Consider the following 22592-nt stretch of genomic DNA (forward strand, 5'->3'; position numbering starts at 1 on the left):
ACACCCAGCCCCTTGGGAAGTAAATGTCAGAACGGCCAGGAATCGAACCCAGTGCTCCACAATCTAGACACAACGACGCTAACATTTTGATATGAGCGGCTGATTGAAGTATACGATGCGAAGTATATGTAATTCCTGTCATCCCCTCAGTCCACTAACCTGCCTCGAGATGACTGGGTGTTTGTGCTGTCCTCATCATTTCATCATCATTCATGAAAGTGTCGAGTTTGGACTGAGCAAAGGTTGGGAATTTATACGGGCGCTGATAACCGCGCTGTTTAGTGCCCCACAAGCCAAACATCATCTTCATCATCATCATCATCAGTTCACTGGCCTGTTTGTACATGAACCCTAGTGGGGTATTCTGGAAGACAATCTGCGCAATTGACTTCCTCCTCCAAGGACATTTTCTGTATGAGCGATCTTCTTGGAGCACTCACTTTTGCGTATGTTCTGCAATTCTCTATATGACATCGAATACAAGGTGGACCAGTCTCTTTATGCGGATGTTCATTTTATGTCGTCCAAGATCTGGACGATTAACACAAATATGAGAACAATGTCTTAGGCACACGGCAACATGCGTTACAGCAGAGTTGGTTCGAGAATAATTTTCCACACGAGCGACTTATCGTTTGGCGCCTCTCCCCCCCCCCCCCCTCCACCTCCCCTTTTCCCTCCTACACTTTCATCTGTCTCAGTTTTTGCTACGAAGTGTGATACGCACTGTCTGCAAATCTCGCACTTTGACGTCCCCTCAATTTGGTGCCCTAACCGGCTGCTATGAATTGTGGTATGAACTGTGCCTCTGGGGCCCCCCTCAACTTGGCACTGTAAGTGGCGGCTTGTGCAGCTTGGGCCTTAAAATGGTCCTGATTACACGTGTCAAATCCGCAAAAGTGAATTGCGATTCTGAATTACCAATAACCAGTCTTCTCTTGTCTGATTAAGCTGCCTTTCTGAAAATTCATTCTGTCGTCAGGAGAAAACAGAACTAGTGTATTTGCTTTCATTAATCATTTCCCGTATGAGAACTACAGTGGCGTTTTCTGGGCTTATGACTATTAATCCTTGGATTTGTGGCAAAAAATCATTGAGGTTCTCATACAGAACAGACTCTAGCTCAGATAGAAACACTAGTTTATTTGTGACACATGCGGTCGGCAATATTAACCCTTCATTGAACATGTTTGGAGAAAGACAAGGCGGCTATGGTTACATGGATAGCAAAGAAATAAAAAGTACAGTAGATATTTTTTATCTTATTTAATTGGCCTGGCATGATCATTTTAAACAGGATCATATGAACATCTGATATATTCCAATAGATGGTTTGGAACAGTGTATGGCTTGGAAAGATTCAAACACCAGTATGTCTATGCTCAAATTACATTTACATAAAACGGAATGTTGAAAAAAACTGAGAAATTGTTTCTGCATTGTCTGCAAGATTCGTGAGATGAAACCAAATCGGGCTCACTGTCCGATGAAGCGATGTGCCCCACAAACTAAAGGATCTGTCACCCTCCTTACAACAGTCAGCGTACCACCAGGCGCCCCTTATGGTGGGGTTGTAGTAAGAGGAATGGTCTAGTCGGAAATTTAATAGAGTGAACAACTGCCTCGAAAAAAGTGTCACTGAAGGTTTCAAATCGCCAAATCATTCAAAAGGAGGGCTACACGTGTTATGCTTAGTAATACTGCAGTAAGGGAAGACCGAGGACCAATTTGTCCCGGTCCTCAAAGGGCCCCCCAATTGGTCTTTGAGGCTCCATTTCATGTATGTGCAATACATGACCTGGAACCTCAAAGACCCATGGGGATATACATGGGCCCTTTGACTTTGGCGACATGATGATGGTCCTGTACTGGTAGGATGCCTGTATCCTGGTCACATGTAGAGGTGGAAGTTTCAGTGTTCAAGCATCCTGCCGTTACAGTGCAGATGAGAAGTAGTTTTGTCGTCTTGTTTTTTTTTGGGGTGATGATGGATCTGAGTGACAAGGTCTTTTAGGTTGTTGCTTTTTTTTGGGGTGATGATGGATCTGAGTGACAAGGTCTTTTAGGTTGCGGGCCCGCTCACCGACCGTCCCGGTTCGCAATCATCCAAGGAGTCTTTCCAGAGCTTTCTTGCATTGAGTGCATCTTCGGCATGGAGGAAGGCTTATATGGTCTGGTGGAGCTCCAAGAGCCAAACTTTTCTTCATCTCATAGCAGAGTTGGCTTGATGAAAATGTATCTTGTAAGAGTCTTGAAGTTGCTGCTTGGAATTGGTTTTTGACAGTTTCTTGAAGGATGAGAAGCAGTCTCGTTGTCATCTGGCTGCTGTAATGGAGAAAAAAGTGTGAAGTAGATACTTTCTACATATATTTCGATACTATGAGTTGAAAAAAGCTATTTGCATTGTCACACTGTTCACAGTATCTTATAACACACATTTCTAGAGGAAAACATAAAAACTTGCTATTATCTTTGATTAATGATTAAGGACACGGCATTCACACTAAAAATAATACGCGCTTAAAATCTTCAATGTAATTTCTCAATTCAAAGATACCAAGTAAGCAACAATCTGTAAGGTATATTATCCAGTACAGTGGCTGATAGTTTTATTTGCCAAAGAGTCGGATTAATTTGGCAGTTAAAGCTTAATAACATCAGGGGGACAAAGGAATTTATGTGTTGCTCAAATGTTTCAGCGACTAATACTTCTCATATCCACAAAATTTTCCCTTGGTGTAAATGGTGTATGCTTTTCTGCCCTTAAGTTTGGATATCTCTCAATGAGTAGTCTCCTTTGGCAACTAAATGTTTGTGTTTCTTCCACCTGAACATATTTCACCTGGAATATCAGGCATCACTAGTATGTTTCACAATGAAGGTGAAAGCTTTCGTTCAAGCTGGGTCTATAACTGTTAAGAATTTTTTGAGTGGTTTCATGCCAGCTGCAAATGTCATTTAGTGTTCATTCTGCTGCATTGTACATTTTCAGTCCTGAGTATTCTTAAAGAATATGTTTCTTAAAGAATATGTTACAAGTTTTTTTAAAAAAATAACAATATTATTTCTTTGGAGTATCAGTTACTGTTTGAAGTTAAAAGCAATGACTAAAAAGAACGCAAATTACCCCAGATCCGATAACTTCGTTCGTAGCTATTAAATCACAAAAAAAAACTGCAATGCGTTGCCATCGGAAGTATTCAGACATCCAACAACTAACAAATGTATCAAGTACATATCGCACCTATCATCATTTACTTTTGTTGTTACCTTTAACTTGAATTACTAAGTGATGTATTGCAGAACTAATATTGTCTAGCTTCTTTTTAGTCTTTAACAGGTAAGTTACCTGAAAATATCACATGGCCGAAATTGCTCAATAACACAGAAAATTACATAAATCCTGAAAACTGTATGAGGCATGGAATTTTTAAAAATAGATGAGGAAAGTGTACTCCACATTTTGAACAGTTATCTTTATCTTAATAAGCATCATAATCATCGCAGTCCATCTGACATCTTCTATAAACTTTTCAGTACTTTGCAGTCTTCAGCATTACAGTAACATACTGCTCTCTGAGATCCCATCTAACTTACTTTCATACATATCCCGCTAATTTAATTTCCATCTCAGTCACAATTACCTCTTCGATGCCATTATGTGTGTGTGTGTTTTTGTTATTACACTTCGCAACACACAATACATTACTAAAATTAACTAAGATAAAATTTGTTAATTTGGTGTCACTGAATTAGAAGCTTCTGTTAAAATTCACACATTAGCTCTAATTATCGAACTGCCGCCAGTACCTGCAATTATGCCTTCTTCATTAAATATCTAGCCCCTTCCGATGCAATTTGCTGCATTATCTAAACAGCCTGAGATCCTCATATCATGATATCTTTAAGTAATCAAGTACGTGTTACACCCAGAGTCATCACATGATCAGTAGCTATCTGCTCCAGTATGTTTTTTTTCAGTTTTTAAACATTATATGTGTTTATGTATAATGTTTTGAGCAAATATTTAAGTGAATCTTCTGATCAAAATTGTCTGTAAAACAGTATTGTCCTTCCAGCGATTTTTATTTATGCCATCTGTAGTTTCTTTAATTTTCAAGTATCGAATACACAGAAATGACGAGTTTTATTGGTAAACGATTGTAATATATATTTGAACAGAAACATTCTGCTATTTAAAATTGTATTTGTTCAGTTTCAGCCGATCAAGCTGAAGTGTTTCACTTGTTAGTAAATCATACAACTAAGATGGACGTGTAACTCCTGAATTCTTGAAAATTAACTCCTAAGCGTTTGTCGTGGAATGCTACGCATTCCCGTAAGTAATTACTGAACAGGAAGACAGCATCCAGTTCTGTGTAATGAAACTGAGCACAAACACTCTGAATGTTGAAGACAGTGCCTAGGCAGAAACGTGGAAGTGGTGAAATTTATCCGAATGTCCTTATAACCAAGCCTGAGACGCAATGACAGGGTGGATTTTTGTGCAGGACATTGGCGCCCTCAAAGGTAAAGTTCTTGTCATTTGAGTGAACGACAACCCTACCACAGGTGGCATTTATAAAGACTAAGTTTTCACGTCATTATGATTACACTCAACAGTCATCATGTGTGAAGGAGGCCAGCGACAGCCCCAAAGCAAACGGGTAGGAGAAAATGATATAGACGCACTGGTGTAAGCAACTCACTCGCAAAGCTCTTTCCCTGACTCATCTGTAACGGAGAAATGTGCTATAAAACTTGTGGATGCCTTCTGGCCATTGTTGCGCCCCTGAAGCACCACTGTCGTTATATAATGGCTCATACACCAGCAGCTGGGACAGCAGCCCAGCTACAAAACCAGGCTGCAGTCCATCGGCCAATGCCCTGCCAGCTCAGCAACGTCAGCAGAGACATGGCTTCTGCAGTCGGCACTTCCGTGTGTTAACAAGAGGGACATTACACAGGCTCCCGCCACGTGACTGACTGACCTGCAGGTTACGGCATGCCAGGCCTGCTCCAGACCTTTTGACATGGACTTGGTACAGAGCCTTCTGCGATAGTCAGCTTATGGAAGCAGAATTTAAAGCACCACGACCAGCCCTGCACAGAATCCTCTCAGCTGGGCTGTACAATGACACACAGCCTGTGCCAGTCGTTGCTGCATCTACGACACTGTCTCCGCCAGCCCGAGAACCAACGACCACTGCCTGAGTGTTCAATGCAGGCATGTGGGTGTCGCCTTGCAGCCGCACCGCGACCCAGCAGTCATCGGCTGTCATCCGCCACCATTCTGTAGTAGCCAGGCTGGCACTACCATCCACAAGGAACCATTGCATCGGAATGTCTGCACTGGCGTCCTGGGATCTGAGCACTGCCGCCAATCATCTGCAGTCTTTCTGTTTCGGACATGTTGAACCATGACTGCGTACATCAATAAAGTGTTCTATCATCTGTTAGTCTGGCGCGTTCACTCAATACATTGCCAATATCCAGCACAGAACCACTCACCCAATCTTATTCCGCAGAATGCCCATTATAATATTGATGTCAGAATACCTGCTGGAACCTTGAAGAGGAGGTGCAGCAGCATTGGCGTTCAGCGCTAGTTTTCAAGTTACTGCCGGCAGCAAGTGTCTTATTTTGGGCCTGTCTCGTTGTGCTTGTCCTTTCCCTGCTATATGGGTATCCTATATGCTTGTGGTGGTGGTGCTGAGCGAAACGGCTGTCTCTGAGAAAGCAATAAACCAGGAAACAATTCAACATCTCCTAAATGAAACTATATGGTTCCAAAGGCATTTCCAAGTCTACGATGTATGTATACAGACATACTGCACGGACTACCCTAGAACGCCTCCCTCCTAATCCAAAGTCCCATCTCTGTTGAGCACATTAATTGTCCTGTTGATGCTGCAATTATGCAGTTTGCCAGGAAGAATTGAACTGGCGCATAGATTTCATCATTCAAGGAAGAGAAACACACTTGTAACTTTTTTTATCATAACATGGCATTGTCTTGTATATGTGTATAATCAGTTTAAATAAAACTTTCTTAAACTTTGCATGTGACTTGATTATTTTTTATACGGTAAAAGTAAAGGTAGCTCAAGATATCTTTAGCGACCCCTCCTTGAGGTTTTTCTGTATCTTCCACTGGCTCATGCTTTCATTAATCATTGACTATTGAAATTCGGCACACCAGAGACAATAACAACAAACCAAGACACGAATTTTTGTCTGAATTGTTTAAGTAACTATGTTGACTACTCGCGTTAGGAAGTTATGCCTTCATCCACAAGCGAACTGTAGTACAGAGAGAGTTCATATGACACTGACGAGAAGCACACAGCAGGTGCAGTGACCCAGTTTCCCAGAAACTTGCCTCACTGGAAGACGAGATCCACAGATACTCGACTGTTTTTGAACATTTACTATATATGTGTGTTTGGTATTTTGAGGGGTTACAATCTTTTTAAATTCTCATGTTCTTATATTTCATTCTTATATCAATTCTTTATTTTATTCTTATATTTATTCTTTATGAAGATTTGGTTGATGCTTTCCTGTGAATGATACCGAACGTAGAAACATTCCGCACACAGAAATTCCGAACATGTTGAGCATTGCATGAAGGCAAGTTCGCAACAGTGACATTTCTTCGTATGAACCTCACTTTGGGAAAGATACGTCGCTAACTTTACCGAAAATTTCATCCGTTGCGATAATTTCCATTTACTGAAAACTGGCGCTTGCAGTTGATCAAGAATCAAGATACACTACAGGAACTGCACCGAAAACAACTTCAAATAATTTTCACATTCATTTACTTTAATTTTTTTATGTATTCATTCACTAGACATACGGTTAGAAGACAATAAAGATAACGTTATTTCAGTGTATAACGGAAAACAGTCATGTAGGAATCTTCTGCAGACTTTGGAAGATAAATGAAAAACAAAAATTATAATGATAATCAGGTTTCGAGAATGGGGCGCGAAAATGTGAAACCGCAACGCTAACCACTGCGCCGCCGTATCGGTTGGACTGTTTGCTCGCTAAAAGACACACAAATTACCTCAAAAACTTTGACTATCGTTTTCTCAGAAACAGTCTACAGACAACAGAGACATACGTTCGCTTATTTTGACTAGTCTTCCACTGAGCGAAGTTTCTGGGAAATCGGGCTATGGCACTTGCCGTGTTCTCCTCGTGAGTGAAATGCTAAGCTGTTATCTGAATAGTAGCCACGATAATTGGGACACATTATTATAGTACAGCGTAAAATCGTACAATTCAAACATCCACGAAAACACGGGTTTTCGCGCTACAAGGTAAGTTTTTAGTCAGAAAATGCCCTCAGTTTTCGACTTAGGTCATCCTACTCCAGGATAGGAATCGTCCTCTGTTCAAGACTTTACTAAAAGATTAAAAGGTATCTGGCATCAGGTGAAAAACATGAACACAAAGACTTTAGAAATACGTGAAAACACATTAAAAAAGCAAAATTACTTAAGTATCACGTCGGCCAGTGGATAAAAGTATCTAATCCTCACATTCCAAAGAGGGAACAAAAGTTCATCCCCCGTACCAAGGACTCTATCAAATAGACGGAAAAACATCCCAGCTTAATGTTAAAACACAAATTCTGACCCGAACCACAATTATTCGTATAAGTAGAATGCGCCCATTTTTAGGTGAAGCAGAAGCTTGGCTCAATTGCCAGCATCTCCTTGCGAAGGGGGAAGGGAACCAGTTAGGGAAAACAGAAATAAGCCACTGACGCAGAGTGAACCTAAGATTGTCCCAACACACCCATTCACATTAAGACCACGAGGTGAGCATCCGAGCTGAATGTCTGTATTTACTTATTAGTTATTAGGTGTTATGGTTATGTCTATGTTTGTGTTATTTCTATGAGAAAGGTTCTTGAGGAACATTTGCGCAACAGAAAGTGAGTTGGTAGTAAGTGAGAATGAGTGACTATGTGTGTGATGCACCCTAAAGTTCCTCTTAACGTTTTTAGATAATTTATAACGGATGTTTCATACGGCAATTTAGTCCTTAAAAAAAAAGGTGAACTTGAGGACGCTTTTCGAATGTGAGAGGGACATTAAACTGACAGGGAATTTCCTTTTCCTATAGGATGTGGAAGAGGCATAACTCGGTACCAACATCGATAATAGTTACTGTCATCCGCTACGACCAAGGGCATTTTGGCAGTGCCCACCACATAGAGCTACAAGGTCAGGGACTGCTAATGAATGGTACCGTACTCCACGTGACATTTCAGGTCCCATAGTCCGTTTCCTGCAATACCGGAACCAAAACTCTAAACGCCAAATACTCGTTAATTTACCCACTGGGCCCCACTTTTAGAAATCCTGCCCAAGGAAAACCTGACTCCCTAAACGCCACACTAGACCCAACTCTTCTGGCTACCCTGCGCCAGTTGTTAGCAGCACAAAATGGACGCGTGACGATGGAACATCTACGACCATATTAAGTAAACATCGGATCGAACGACACCTCCAACTCATAACCATACGAACTAGCGCATCAGCCGTTTATGCACTTTTCATCATAATAAGTGTTGTGTAGTGTCATCTCAGACCTAGAGTTGCCTAAATCACGCTCTTACCTCCCTTCAACCTGTGGCCCCACAATTGTCATGATGGCAGCAGTGAAGAAATGAGTGAACCACAGTGAGCAACAATAAGTTGTGTAAAAGACAGCGAAAAAGCAAACAGAGGCACAGAAACTCAGTGCTTCTGCACTGCAGGAGTGAGATACTGTAGGCCTATCTACAGTAAAAAAAAAAGATTCCAAGATTGATTCAGTGATATTATAGTTATAGGATACTACGTTTTTCTGTTTTGTGAAACGCAAAATTTTATATTTCTGAACACTGAAAGCAAGTTGTCGATCTCTGTACCGCTCTGAAATATTATCAGTATCTGACTGCATATTTATGCAGCTTCTTCCACGTAGTACTCCATTATAGATAACTGCATCATCTGCAGAAAGCCTGATTTTACTACGAATATTGTCTGCAAGGTCATTAATATAGGCCTACAACATGAACAGCAAGGGTACTAACACACTTCCCTGGGTCACATCTGAAGTTACTTCTACATCTCCATGCAAGATAACATGCTGCGTCCTCCCTACCAAAATGTCCTGAATTCAGTCACAAATTTCACTTGATACCCCACATGATCATACTTTTGACAATAAGCACAGATGTGGTACTGAGTGAAATGCTTTTCAGAAATCAAGAAATGCAGCATCTACCTGATTGTCTAGAGCTGATAGATGTGTGTCTCTGGTACAGTCAAACCAACAAAACTGGAATCCAGATGACCGAATTAATCTAAGGAGGGTGAAAACGTAATGCTCCAGACACCAGCAGCCGTGACAGCAGCCCAGCAACGAAATCAGTCCAAAGTCCTTTGACCAGTGCCCTGCCATTTCAGCAGCATCAACAGCAACCCAGTTCCATGGGTCGATAAGAGGAACATTACAGCACTCCTGCCGCATGACTGGCGAACCTACCAGTTACATCATGACAGGCTATCAATCCCACACCAAATGTTTCGACACAGCCTCAATACAGAGGCCTCCCACAACTGTCAGCACATGGAAACGTAATTTAGACCACTAGGAGCAGCCCGTCACAGTATCATAAACCTGGGCCATCTGATTACACACCCTAGTCATCACCACATCTATGACACAGCCTACGAGTGTCCCACCTGGGCACATGGAAATTGCCTTGTTGGTACGCCACCACCCAGCAACCACTGACCACCATCTGCCAGCATGCAGCGGCATAACTTGGAGTTTCTCATAAGAGTTTAAGATAATTTACAAAAATAGCCACTACCTTCCACAGGGAATGCCTGCATTGACACATCAGCACTGGCATGCTGGAGTCCACAGATTGCCTCCCTTGGTCTGCAGTGTCTGTCTGTTTTGGATCTGCTCAGCCATACCTGTTTGTGGCTGTCAAGAAAGTGTTCAATCAATCAATTCACTGCCTTCTTTACCAGCTCCATCACCAAACTGCAGCAGAGAACCACTTCCCCACACCTACCTTACAGCACACTCTCACTGTTATATGCCATCATGCCAAACTCTCACCCTTCGAATGAGTGCCATTTTCCAATGGCCGTTGAATTGGTGTGTCTGTGAAATCAGTCACAAACTCGTTCACAGTTGAAACTCATTTGAAGGACGCCTTTTAAATTTTTACAGGGACAATGAAAGAAAACATTTTTTTTGAAAAATCATTTAATTTTTTTCCAAAATATTCACCATACAATTCATACACACTTTCACATGCGTTCAAATCTATTTGGTAACAGATTTTCCACTCTGTCTTAGCTCCTCAAAATCATCTTCTTAAGGAGATAAAAATCAAGGTCCAAGTGTGTTTTGATTGACGTGAGGGAACAAAAGGCAGTTGTCATTTGACAAGACTGGTCAGCATGGACAGTGAAAGATTAATTCAGTGTTTTCCCCCTCAGATAACCACCTCAGTCCCTGTGCATTATATAAACTTGTTGCGACTGATTGTAGCATATACGGGGTCGTCAAAAAGTCTCTCCGCAGTGCTGAACGATTGCTAGCCGCGCGTGCCGTATGGCTGTTCGCCCGCCTGGGTTACTTCCCTTCAAGTGGACTCTCCCAACATTCCACTGTTTCGTTTAGCTCAGTAAAAATGAATATTCAATAAGTTAATAACTTGTATTTCACTGAGTTTCATTTCGGTATATTCACTGTGGCATACGGCACGCACGGCTAACAATCATATGGCACTGTGGAGAGATTTTTTGAACACCCCCTTGTCTATATCATGTGATTTCAGTGAATTTAAAAGTGCTTCAGTCTTGTGTCTAACTGAACACTGGCTGCAGGAAGACATAATGAAAGTGGTATATCTTCCAAACTTCATACTAAGCAGTCACTTCTGCAGGTAAGAACAAAGTCGTGGTGGCTGCTGTATCTACATTGACAGTGATGTCACTTACACCCATTCAGTTCCCAGAAAATATTCCCAAATAAAGAGATCTGGAAATATCAAGATTTTAAGAATTAAATCAGTATAGAAAGGAGAAAATACAAAAATGCAGTAAGTGAAGCAGGCAAAAAGAAATACAAACGTATCAAAAATGAGATCGACAGGAAGTGCAAAATAGCTAAGCAGGGATGGCTAGAGGACAAATGTAAGGATGTAGAGATGTATATTACTTGGGGTAGGATGGATATTGCTTACAGGAAAATTAAAGAGACCTTTGGAGAAAAGAGAACCACTTGCATGAATATCAAGAGCTCAGATGGAAACCCAGTTCTAAGCAAAGAAGGGAAAGCAGAAAGGTGGAAGGAGTATATAGAGGGTCTATACAGGGGCGATGTTCTTGAGGACAATATTATGGAAATGGAAGAGGAGGTAGATGAAGATGAAATGAGAGATATGATACTACGTGAGGAGTTTGACAGAGCACTGAAAGACCGAAGTCAAAACCAGGCCCTGGGAGTAGACAACATTCCATTAGAACTACTGACACCCTTGGGAGAGCCAGTCCTGACAAAACTCCACCATCTGGTGAGCCAGATGTATGAGATAGGCGAAATTCCCTCAGACTTCAAGAAGAATATAATAATTTCAATCCCACAGAAAGCAAGTGTTGACAGATGTGAAAATTACCGAACTATCAGTTTAATAAGTCACAGCTGCAAAATACTAATGCAAATTCTTTACAGATGAATGGAAATACTGGTAGAAGCCGACCTCAGGGAGGATCAGTTTGGATTCCGTAGAAATGTTGGAACACGTGAAGCAATACTGACCCTATGACTTATCTTAGAAGAAAGATTAAGGAAAGGCAAACCTACATTTCTAGCATTTGTAGACTTAGAGAAAGCTTTTGACAATGTTGACTGGAATACTCTCTTTCAAATTCTGAAGGTGGCAGGGGTAAAAGACAGGGAGCGAAAGGCTATTTACAATTTGTACAGAAACTAGATGGCAGTTATAAGAGTCGAGGGACATGAAAGGGAAGCAGTGGTTGGGAAGGGAGTGAGACAGGGTTGTAGCCTCTCCCCGATGCTATTCAATCTGTATATTGACCAAGCAGTAAAGGAAACAAAAAAAAGTTCGGAATAGGTATTAAAATCCATGGAGAAGAAATAAAAACTTTTAGGTTCGCCGATGACATTGTAATTCTTGTCAGAGACAGCAAAGGACTTCGAAGAGCAGTTGAATGGAATGGACAGTGTCTTGAAAGGAGGATATAAGATGAACATCAACAAAAGCAAAACGAGGATAATGGAATGTAGTCGAATTAAGTCAGGTGATGCTGAGGGAATTAGATTAGGAAATGAGACACTTAAAGTAGTAAAGGAGTTTTGCTATTTGGGGAGCAAAATAACTGATGATGGTCGAAGTAGAGAGGATATAACATGTAGACTGGCAATGGCAAGGAAAGCGTTTCTGAAGAAGAGAAATTTGTTAACATCGAGTATAGATTTAAGTGTCAGGAACTCGTTTCTGAAAGTATTTGTATGGAGTGTAGCCATGTATGGAAGTGAAACATGGATGATAAATAGTTCAGACAAGAAGAGAATAGAAGCTTTCGAAACATGGTGCTACAGAAGAATGCTGAAGATTAGATGGGTAGATCACATAACTAATGAGGAGGTATTGAATAGAATTGGGGAGAAGAGGAGTCTCTGGCACAACTTGACTAGAAGAAGGGATCGGTTGGTAGGACATGTTCTGAGGCATCAAGGGATCACCAATATAGTACTGGAGGGCAGCGTGGAGGGTAAAAATCGTAGAGGGAGACCAAGAGATGAATACACTAAGCAGATTGAAAAGGATGTAGGCTGCAGTAGGTACTGGGAGATGAAGAGGCTTGCACAGGATAACGTAGCATGGAGAGCTGCATCAAACCACTCAGGACTGAAGACCACAACAACAACAGAGCTATAATTTGTTTCTATCGGACCCCTGATAGTGACATGAACACTTTACTAAAAAATTTAGATTATCTCTTTTATAAGTTATTTAAACAGATGTATGATTATTTGTAGTGACTTCAATAGTGACTTTTCTGTGTACTCTGGACAAAAAAAAGAAGACTACTGAGGGTCCTAAACACACTTAACCTGACAGCTACAACAGAAACAGCAAAACATAAAACAAACATTTCAGCCACTACAACACGGCAAATATTTACTAGTAACACTTCAGCCACAGCAATAGACCAAATATTTACTTGGGTACCTACAAAATATAACCCAAAAGGTTTTACCACAGGTTTTGAAGATCACATTGCACAAATAATATTAGATAATATAAGTAAAAATAGGACACCCTATACATTCTAATAAATCATTAATAACTGCTAGCAACCTCAGAGTACAAAAAGTAAATACACTTCAATAAAATTCTCCAATGTTTCAGTCATTGCTGCAAATGACCTTCATGAGGATGCCATTACTAACTTAAGCAAATTAGCATCAACACTCTGAGGACGGCCACTTCCAACAGTGGCCACAATTTAGAAGAAGTTTTACATGTTGAAAATACAGTCACATACCCAGGAGAGTTTTATTGATGTCACAATGGCTATGAAAGCCTCCACTTACATTTAAATTCATTTATTTACTTCTTAACCCAAGAAACATGGGAGGAAGTATACAATTGTAGGAACAGAAATGAAAAGTTTGATAAATTTTTAAGACTTTTCAGTATTATTTTGAGCTGTTCTTCCCACTCAGAAAAAGGAAAATCGTGACAAATAACACAAAAAGTAATTGAATCACTCCAGATGTACAAGCTTCACTGAAGGAAAAGAGATTTCTCTATCGGGTAGCCAAGCAAATCACAACAACTCGAGAATTTGATGTTCATTTAAAAAAATAAAAACCGATCATAAATGAAATCATCAGAAGGTCAAAGAAAAATAACAAATGATAACCACACGGAGAAAGCCACAAATGAAATGAAAGCAATGTGGGGCATTGTCAGAAGAGAAACTGGCGAAACACATGAAAATCAACATAATATTTAATCTGCTTGAAAATAGAGACAAAATTACTGATCCATGCATCATAGCTGATGTATTTAAGGTAAATTTCACAGAAACAGCAATCAATCTGATAGAAAAAAACAGCAGAAAACAGCTTCTGAAAGCACAGACCAAAAATCTATTTAAATCAAAAAACAATCTTTTTATATGCAGCAGGCGAAAAGGAAATACTGAGTATTATAAAGGTATTAAAATATAAATTTTCTTTAGCCATGGGCAATGTTCATAATTACATATTTAAAAATTGTGCAATAGCATTGACTCAACCTCTAACTCATCTTTGCAATTCCTCATTATGTTGTGATGTTTTCCCAGAAAAACTAAAAATGGTGATAGTAAGGCTTTTTTCAACATGAATAAGACAAATAAAAAGAACTACAGACCAATATCTCTGCTGTCTGATTTCCAAAAATACTAGAAAGTAGGTTTTACAGAAGATTTATTACATTCACAGAGAAAAATAATTTTGTACCAAGTAACAAATGTGGATTAGGAAAAAACTAGTTGGCAAGATCTGCCATTTTTTATTTTGTTAATGAAGACTTCATTACAATAGAGCAGAATGACCATGTATTGGAAATATTTCTGAACCCCCATAAAATTCTTTGATGAGGTAGACCATAAACTACTGCTTGAAAAAGTGGAATATTTACGAATCAGGGGGTTGGCACAAGAATGGATGACACCATGCTGGAAAAGCAGAGAGCAGATAGTAGTAACCACGCAACAGGAAGAAAAAATTATGCATACCGACCAATAATAAATAAGTAACGTGTGCCTCACTGTTCTATTTTGGGCCCAATGTTTTTCCTGATATTTATCAATGGCCTAGAGCCATTCAACAACTCACAGAAATATAAAAAAATTGCAGCTTACACAAATATACCGAGGGCAAAACTGCTGCAGAACTACATTATGAAATATAAAATTGCAGCTCAACATTGCTTAATGGTTCACCACGAACAGTCTTGTTGTTAACACAGAGAAGAAAACTGTCACAATGCACCTTTACAATACACAAAACAAACATCCATTAACCCTCACTATGAATTTATTTAATAAACAATTAGAAATTGTAAACTGAACAAAGTCTCAAGGAATATGGGCTCAGGGGGAAAAAAAAGAATTGGGACAAGCACAGAAATTGAACAATACATTCTGGCATAAAAATATTTGCTAAATGTACAATAAACGAAAAATTTAAAAAATGTGTATTCTTCCCAAACAGATTCACTTCTGTGATATGGGATAATTTCACATGGCAGGGCAACTGAAAATATAGCACCCACATTCTCTTGCAAATCCCTTTTTAAAACATTCCAGAAACTACCTGTTATAACCTTTAATCAACAATAATCGCGTGGATATTCAAACACACTCACTTAGAAACAACAGCTGGTTACATGATAACAACTCAGTATCTCTTATTCGACTGCCGTGCCGTGACGTGCGGACGGCGCCGTTCATAGCTAGGTGGCGCTCCCGCGCTCAGCCGAGTTGCGGAGCGCCTCTATCGCCGTTTGCGCGTACTGTCGTGGCGGCACTGTAAATGTCGTGGCACTGTCACAACACTTTTCCCCCTTGAAAAAAAAACACTCACTTCCTTGGAGACATGGACAGTGCGGAGACATCCATGGCCTCTTGTGAGGCCCCGAGAACATCCCGGGGAGAGACACAAGAGTATGGTCGAAAATGTCCAGGACGGAAGCTCATGCGTGGAACGTGCCGCCCAAGCCCGGTAAGATTGATGGGGCTGTTTACGACACTGGTAGAACGCCACGTGTGCGGCAACGATGTGGGTGTTTTTTTGGTAATAGTTAGACAATAAGTCACACATTTCTTGGAAAGGGAGAGAGGCAGGTTCCCACAGAGGGGCTAACTGAGATAGCAGCTGATAGATCTGTGGGGAAATCCATGATAGAAATAAAGACTTACACATAGGAGTGTCGACAATGCCGAAAGCCAAGAAGTGTTGCCGTAAACGCTTCTCATAATCCTCCCAGTCTTCAGCGGCCTCGTCGTAAGGAGGGCATGGAGGCGGAGAAGAGGAAGACAGACGATGAGTAAGCGACGTTGAGAACGCCTGAATAGCAGCCGTCAGCTGTGTTTGTTGTTCAATGAGCGCTTGCATAAGCTGTTCCATGTCTGCCCCGTCACGAACGCACAAATCCACAACGCAGTGAAAATATCCGACCTCGTCGCCAAAAAGTGTTATAATCTTTAATCACCAATAATCGCATGGATATTCAAACACACTCACTTAGAAACAATAGCTGGTTACATGATAACAACTCAGTATCTCTTATTCGACTGCCGTGCCGTGACGTGCGGCCGGCGCCGTTCGTAGCTAGGTGGCGCTCCCGCGCTCAGCCGAGTTGCGGGGCGCCTCTATTGCCGTTTGCGCGTACTGTCGTGGTGGCACTGTAAATGTTGTGGCACTGTCAAAACACTACCATTGGCATGTGTGTACATTCTTGAGGTAGTTAATTACATAAAGAAAATTTCCAAGGCTAAAAATAACTTCAGATGAACAAATCAAACAGTCCACACATATTGGACCGTAAATGTAACTCTCAAACAAAACGGACCAGTGTAAACTGGGAAGAAACTTTACAATAAATTTCCTTGCCACATGAAGACAATGAAGAGACACAAAATTTCCAAGTGGCTCTAAAAACACATTTGCAGTAAAGATGCTATTACACTATAAGAGAGTATCTGTTGACATACATTTAAATTATTTCCCTCTTTCTGTTATGTATGTAACATTGCTTTTCCTATCTATCACACTGTATATTAGCCTGTACTATTATTTTAATGTAGTATACTGCAATGACTTAATGTAAAGTATTACGTACTTGGAATTATTTAAAGTATTTAGTCATTTTACTGTAAATTATCGTGTATTAGAAACTGTATATTAATGTACAAAATAGGGGTGTACGCCATATCATATATCAATGATTTATTAAACGGATATTTCATAATAATAATAATAATAATCACTCATTTTCAATTCTGTGTGTTACCAGTAGGTGGCAGCATCTCCTTAAAGAAAGATATTTACTGCAGTGTCAGTACATCTTCGAGAAATAAAGGTACTTGGTCTGTTAATGCTAATTTGTGACTAGTGAGTGTTTATAAATGCTATAATATGCCTATTACACCCTATACTATTAAATAAGCTATTGTTTACTTCTACACAGCAGTACAGTTACTTTTTTTCTGATGTAGCACTGGAACTACATTCAGCAATGACCTGTCATTTCACATTCCATTGGAATTGTTTTCGTAATTTTTAGGTGTTTAATATTGACTTTTCTAAGTACTGCTCATATTTCACTTATTTTTTAATGTAAATAGTATTCACTTTGAATATGTTCTAAATGTTTGGTAAATCACAATAATTTCTTAAGTTTGGTATCCTAATCATATTTTATACTAGAACAATGCATTGAACACCACTATAAACTTTTCATTCACCAAATCTAAGCTCAGAACTGAGAAGGGTAATCATTTATAAGATGTACTCTGTTACAGCTAGCATCATCATGATGAGACTTTATGAGAGTTCCAATAGTGTCACCCAATTTCATCGATGACTTAAGGCAAACAAATTGTTGTATAAGCAAAAAAAAAAAAAAAACTGTGCATAAAAATATTTGAGGATAAAACAAATGTAGTTTTTGACTGAAATAAAAGTTTCCCAAATATCCCATGGAAAATTATGTGTGCAACTCAGCATACACCAAGAACAGTGCCAACTGACAACAAACACATCCCAGAGAATGCTATTGTAGTAAGGTATTACCTGCCTATCCCAAGAAAGAGAAACATTCCTAGCCCATCTCTACCTCCTAGTAGAACTCACTAGGTATTCTTGTAAAGGGGAAAAATTATTCTTATGCGAACAGTAAAGATTAAGTATTAGAAGTTCAATTTTTTTTTTAAAGTGACTGTTTTCTGAATACTGTGATTAAAGGTATAACAGAGTTGGCATTATGGTCACTCGGGTAATAATAGAGCTGATAGGGTGCCTCACCCTCTTAAGCCTTGTGTTCATTACATGCATAACAGAAACACAACCCCATCAGATTATTCATCAAGAGCTGGCAAACAGAATGATTCCTAGCTAATGCCCAAGCCAATAACACACACGTTCAATTAGAGAAGAAATACAAGAGTAAACAAGCCACCAAAAAGCTTTAAAATCTTGCAATGGTCCATAGATAACTTTTCTCTCTCTGGACAGATGGTGTCCAGTTGGATGACTACATCAATGTCGTAACTGGTAAGTGAAGGACAAGTGGATACAGAAAGTCGCCATCTATTTTCTGTTCTGGTGTATCCTCTAGGGTGATTACCAATAGTGCAACACAGCCCTTGGAGAGGAAGAGTATGGGTTTGCATCTCAACAGCATTGAAAAATTCTGCCTATCCCTCAGCAGAGCTACTCATCTGTGTATCTGATAGTCGTTCACACTTATATATTATTCATTTCAGTACCTGTTATCAAAATATTTGATATGTTCTTTAACTCAACAAAAGATTTTGATACAATTCCTCAATGTTGCTTAGTGAACAAAATACACAAGGTTATGGAAGACTGCAATGTTTGTGGATGATGCTATTGAGCAATTGAAATCACTCAACAGAGGAAAGTCCACAGGACCTGACGGGATACCAGTTCGATTCTACACAGAGTACGCGAAAGAACTTGCCCCCCTTCGAACAGCCATGTACCGCAAGTCTCTAGTGGAACGGAAGGTTCCAAATGATTGGAAAAGAACACAGGTAGTCCCAGTCTTCAGGAAGGGTCATTGAGCAAATGCGCAAAACTATAGACCTATATCTCTGACATCAATCTGTTGTAGAATTTTAGAACATGTTTTTTGCTTGCGTATCATGTTATTTCTGGAAACCCAGAATCTACTCTGTAGGAATCAACATGGATCCCGGAAACAGCGATCGTGTGAGACCCAACTCGCTTTATTTGTTCATGAGACCCAGAAAATATTAGATACAGGCTCCCAGGTAGATGCCATTTTCCTTGACTTCCGGAAGGCGTTCGGTACAGTTCCGCACTGTCGCCTGATAAACTAAGTAAGAGCCTACGGAATATCAGACCAGCTGTGTGGCTGGATTGAAGAGTTTTTAGCAATCAGAACACAGCATGTTGTTCTCAATGGAGAGACGTCTACAGGACGTTAAAGTAACCTCTGGCATGCCACAGGGGAGTGTTATGGGTCCATTGCTTTTCACAATATATATAAATGACCTAGTAGATAGTGTCGAAAGTTCCATGCGGCTTTTTGCGGATGATGCTGTAGTATATAGAGAAGTTGCAGCATTAGAAAATTGCAGCGAAATGCAGGAAGATCTGCAGCGGATAGGCACTTGGTGCAGGGAGTGGCAACTGACCCTTAACATAGACAAATGTAATGTATTGCGAATACACAGAAAGAAGGGTCCTTTAGTGTATGATTATATGATAGCGGAACAAACACTGGTAGCAGTTACTTCTGTAAAATATCTGGGAGTATGCGTACGGAATGATTTGAAGTGGAATCATCATATAAAATTAATTGTTGGTAAGGCGGGTGCCAGGTTCAGATTCATTGGGAGAGTCCTTAGAAAATGTAGTCCATCAACAAAGGAGGTGGGTTACAAAACACTTGCCCGACCTATACTTGAGTATTGCTCATCATTGTGGGATCCGTACCAGGTTGGGTTGACAGAGGAGATAGAGAAGATCCAAAGAAGAACAGCGCATTTTGTCACAGGGTTATTTGGTAAATGTGATAGCGTTATGGAGAAGTTTAGTAAACTCAAGTGGCAGACTCTGCAAGAGAGGTGCTCTGCATCACAGTGTAGCTTGCTGTCCAGGTTTTGAGAGGGTGTGTTTCTGGATGAGGTATCGAATATATTGCTTTTCCCTACTTATACCTCCCGAGGAGATCACGAATGTAAAATTAGAGAGATTTGAGCACGCATGGAAGCTTTCTGGCAGTCGTTCTTCCCGCGAACCATACACGACTGGAACCGAAAAGGGAGGTAATGACAGTGGCCCATAAAGTGCTTTCCGCCACACACCATTGGGTGGCTTGCGGAGTATAAATGTAGATGTAGATGTAATGTATATTGAAATATGGCAATGAAAGGAAACTGGTGAAATGCAAGAAGACTTCCAGAGGATCTACATTTAACACAGAGGCTGTAGTTGATCCTCAGTGTAAATTAATGTTCCAGCAATGCATTAAGCAAACACTGTTGGAATTACCCACTACTCTTCGATTACTCTATTGGCGATAAGCCACTGAAAACAGTACCAACCGTAAAATAAACAGGAGCTTTCATCCAGAGTGACCTAATATGGGACAACAATGAAACTTTTTACAGAAAAAGCAGAAGACAGGCTGAGATTCATTGACAGAATCCCAAGAAAATGCAATCCAATCATGAAAGAAATGGTTTACTGTTTTGTATTTCGATTGGTTCTTAAGGATTGTTTGTCAGTCTGTGACCACAATGGTTAAGAGTAATAGGGACTGGAAAGATACAAAGAGATGCATATTTGGTTACATATTTATTTAGTGAGAGCATCAGGGAATTTTCCAACAACCTCCAAGCTCCAGTAATACATGCAATAAGGAAGCCTCTCTCGTCACAGAGAGGTTTACTGTTAAAATTTCCACAGTGTATACTCAAAAAAAGAGTCAGATAACATTTACTGCCTCCCATACAGGAGTCACATTGGAGGGAAAGTGAAGAAATTAGAGCCTATAAAGACATTTACAGACAGTCGTCATTCCCACCCACAACTCATAAATGAAACTAGAAATGGTAGAAATGATAGTGGCAGCAAAACTACTGTATGCAACACGCCATAAGGTGGGTTGACATAGATGTAGACGGTAGATTTAAATGTAGATTTTATGTATATATAATACTGCTCCAAATCTTAGACCAAGCATTATTACTTGTCCACAAACAAATGTGTCATCATTGCTCCTATCTGTAAAGAGTATGGTGAATGTAATAGCAGACAGCATACAGCTTGTGCAGATATCAGCAGACTTATCATGTCTACCACACAGTTTAACAACAATTCCTTGGATGAAATGGTCCTTCATAATCCATGTATGATCCCTCATACATCCAGCGATACAAGCTGGATATTGCTTCGGCGATATGTTAGTTTTTATTAGCAGTTCTGAATGTGCATATTGTGTGGGGAATTTGTGTTCTTTGTGCATGCTGTTGAGTGCAATGGAAACAGCATTTCTGCGAGAAGTGGGCAGCTCTACAGTTTGGTCAAGCTTTCCGGCACCTGCCAATTTGGCAGTTATTCCATGCAGCTGTGCCCGTACCTCTGAAAATGCCCTGTACCATAGAATAGTGTTATAACGTCAAGTTTAACAAATATATTTCAGAATGACACAACACATATAAGTCACAGAGTAAGTTGACAAGCAAGACATGTGTACACATTAGCATTCGGATGAGCACTGAGTCCCAGTCTAGCAGCCGCTGCTCGGCTGGCCGCTTAGGTGGCGCAGCTGCTGCATGGCTGGCAGACAGCGCCGCACGTAGAGGACGCGCGTAATTGCGCGGTGTCGCTTTGAATGATCGGCAAGTCACAACACTTTTCCCCCCTTTGAAATTGTTGCTCTGGTCTTGATGGAGGTGTCCTGGAGATGGCTAACGTCCATAGGCGTTGTTTGACTCACCGTAAAGTCTCGAGGAGGAGGCTTCCCGTACGGACGGAAGTGTCCCCGATGATAACGGGTCGAGATGACAGGAGACGTAGGGGTCGAATCTGCTGGGGTACTCTGCACCAATATGCCCGTTGCGGCAAGTCCAGTTGATATGACAGGAGACATGGGCGATGTGTCGGCGTCCGTTGGAGGAGGAGGCGAGTAGATTTGCTCTGACAGAGGATGGTCATTCGGTTCCTACAAGGGCACATGTCCTGGTGGCGTCCGTTCTTGTGCTGGCATCGCGATGACGGTGAGAGGGCTGCGTTGTGAGTATTGAGAGATGCCAAGATCCCGAGCATCAGGTAGGGCCAAAAGTGGTGTAGCGGCTTTTGGAACAGGTGTTGCTGGCACACGAGGCCGAAGCTGGTCCGAATGACGCACTGCAACACCCGTGTCCATCTGTATTTCATACAGGCATCTGCCACGGTGTCTTAAGATGCGGCCCGGGCTCCATTTTGGCTGCCTGCCATCTCCCCGTACCCAGACGAGATCGTCGGCGGTGAACCGGCCAAGGGAAGGCACCCGCAGCCGTGAGGTGGGAGGCCGCAGAAGATGAAGTAGCGTGCGGGGCTGTCGGCCATGTAAGAGCTCAGCCGGGCTGTGGTCACCCATGGGGGTGAAACGGTAAGACGCCAGAAACTGAGAAGCGCACCATCAGCAGCAGAAGAAGTCAGAAGTTTCCGCATCTGAGCCTTAAATGTGCAGACCAGTCGTTCAGCCTCACCGTTGGATTGTG

The 22592-nt window shown here is 40.8% G+C and overlaps 1 protein-coding gene across 2 annotated transcripts in view; it reads right to left on the reverse strand.

Moving 5' to 3' along the window:
- Positions 1-1251: 1251 nt before the first annotated feature.
- LOC124590644 overlaps positions 1252-22592 on the reverse strand; it is a 60447-nt gene continuing 39106 nt past the window's right edge. For both annotated transcript variants that reach the window (XM_047131667.1, XM_047131665.1), the window contains one exon: positions 1252-2325. In XM_047131667.1, the coding sequence (XP_046987623.1) occupies positions 2315-2325 (11 nt within the window). In that variant the 3' untranslated portion in view covers positions 1252-2314. The remainder of the gene's footprint in view (positions 2326-22592) is intronic.

Source organism: Schistocerca americana, chromosome 2 (assembly GCF_021461395.2).
Source record: "Schistocerca americana isolate TAMUIC-IGC-003095 chromosome 2, iqSchAmer2.1, whole genome shotgun sequence".
NCBI lineage: Eukaryota > Metazoa > Arthropoda > Insecta > Orthoptera > Acrididae > Schistocerca > Schistocerca americana.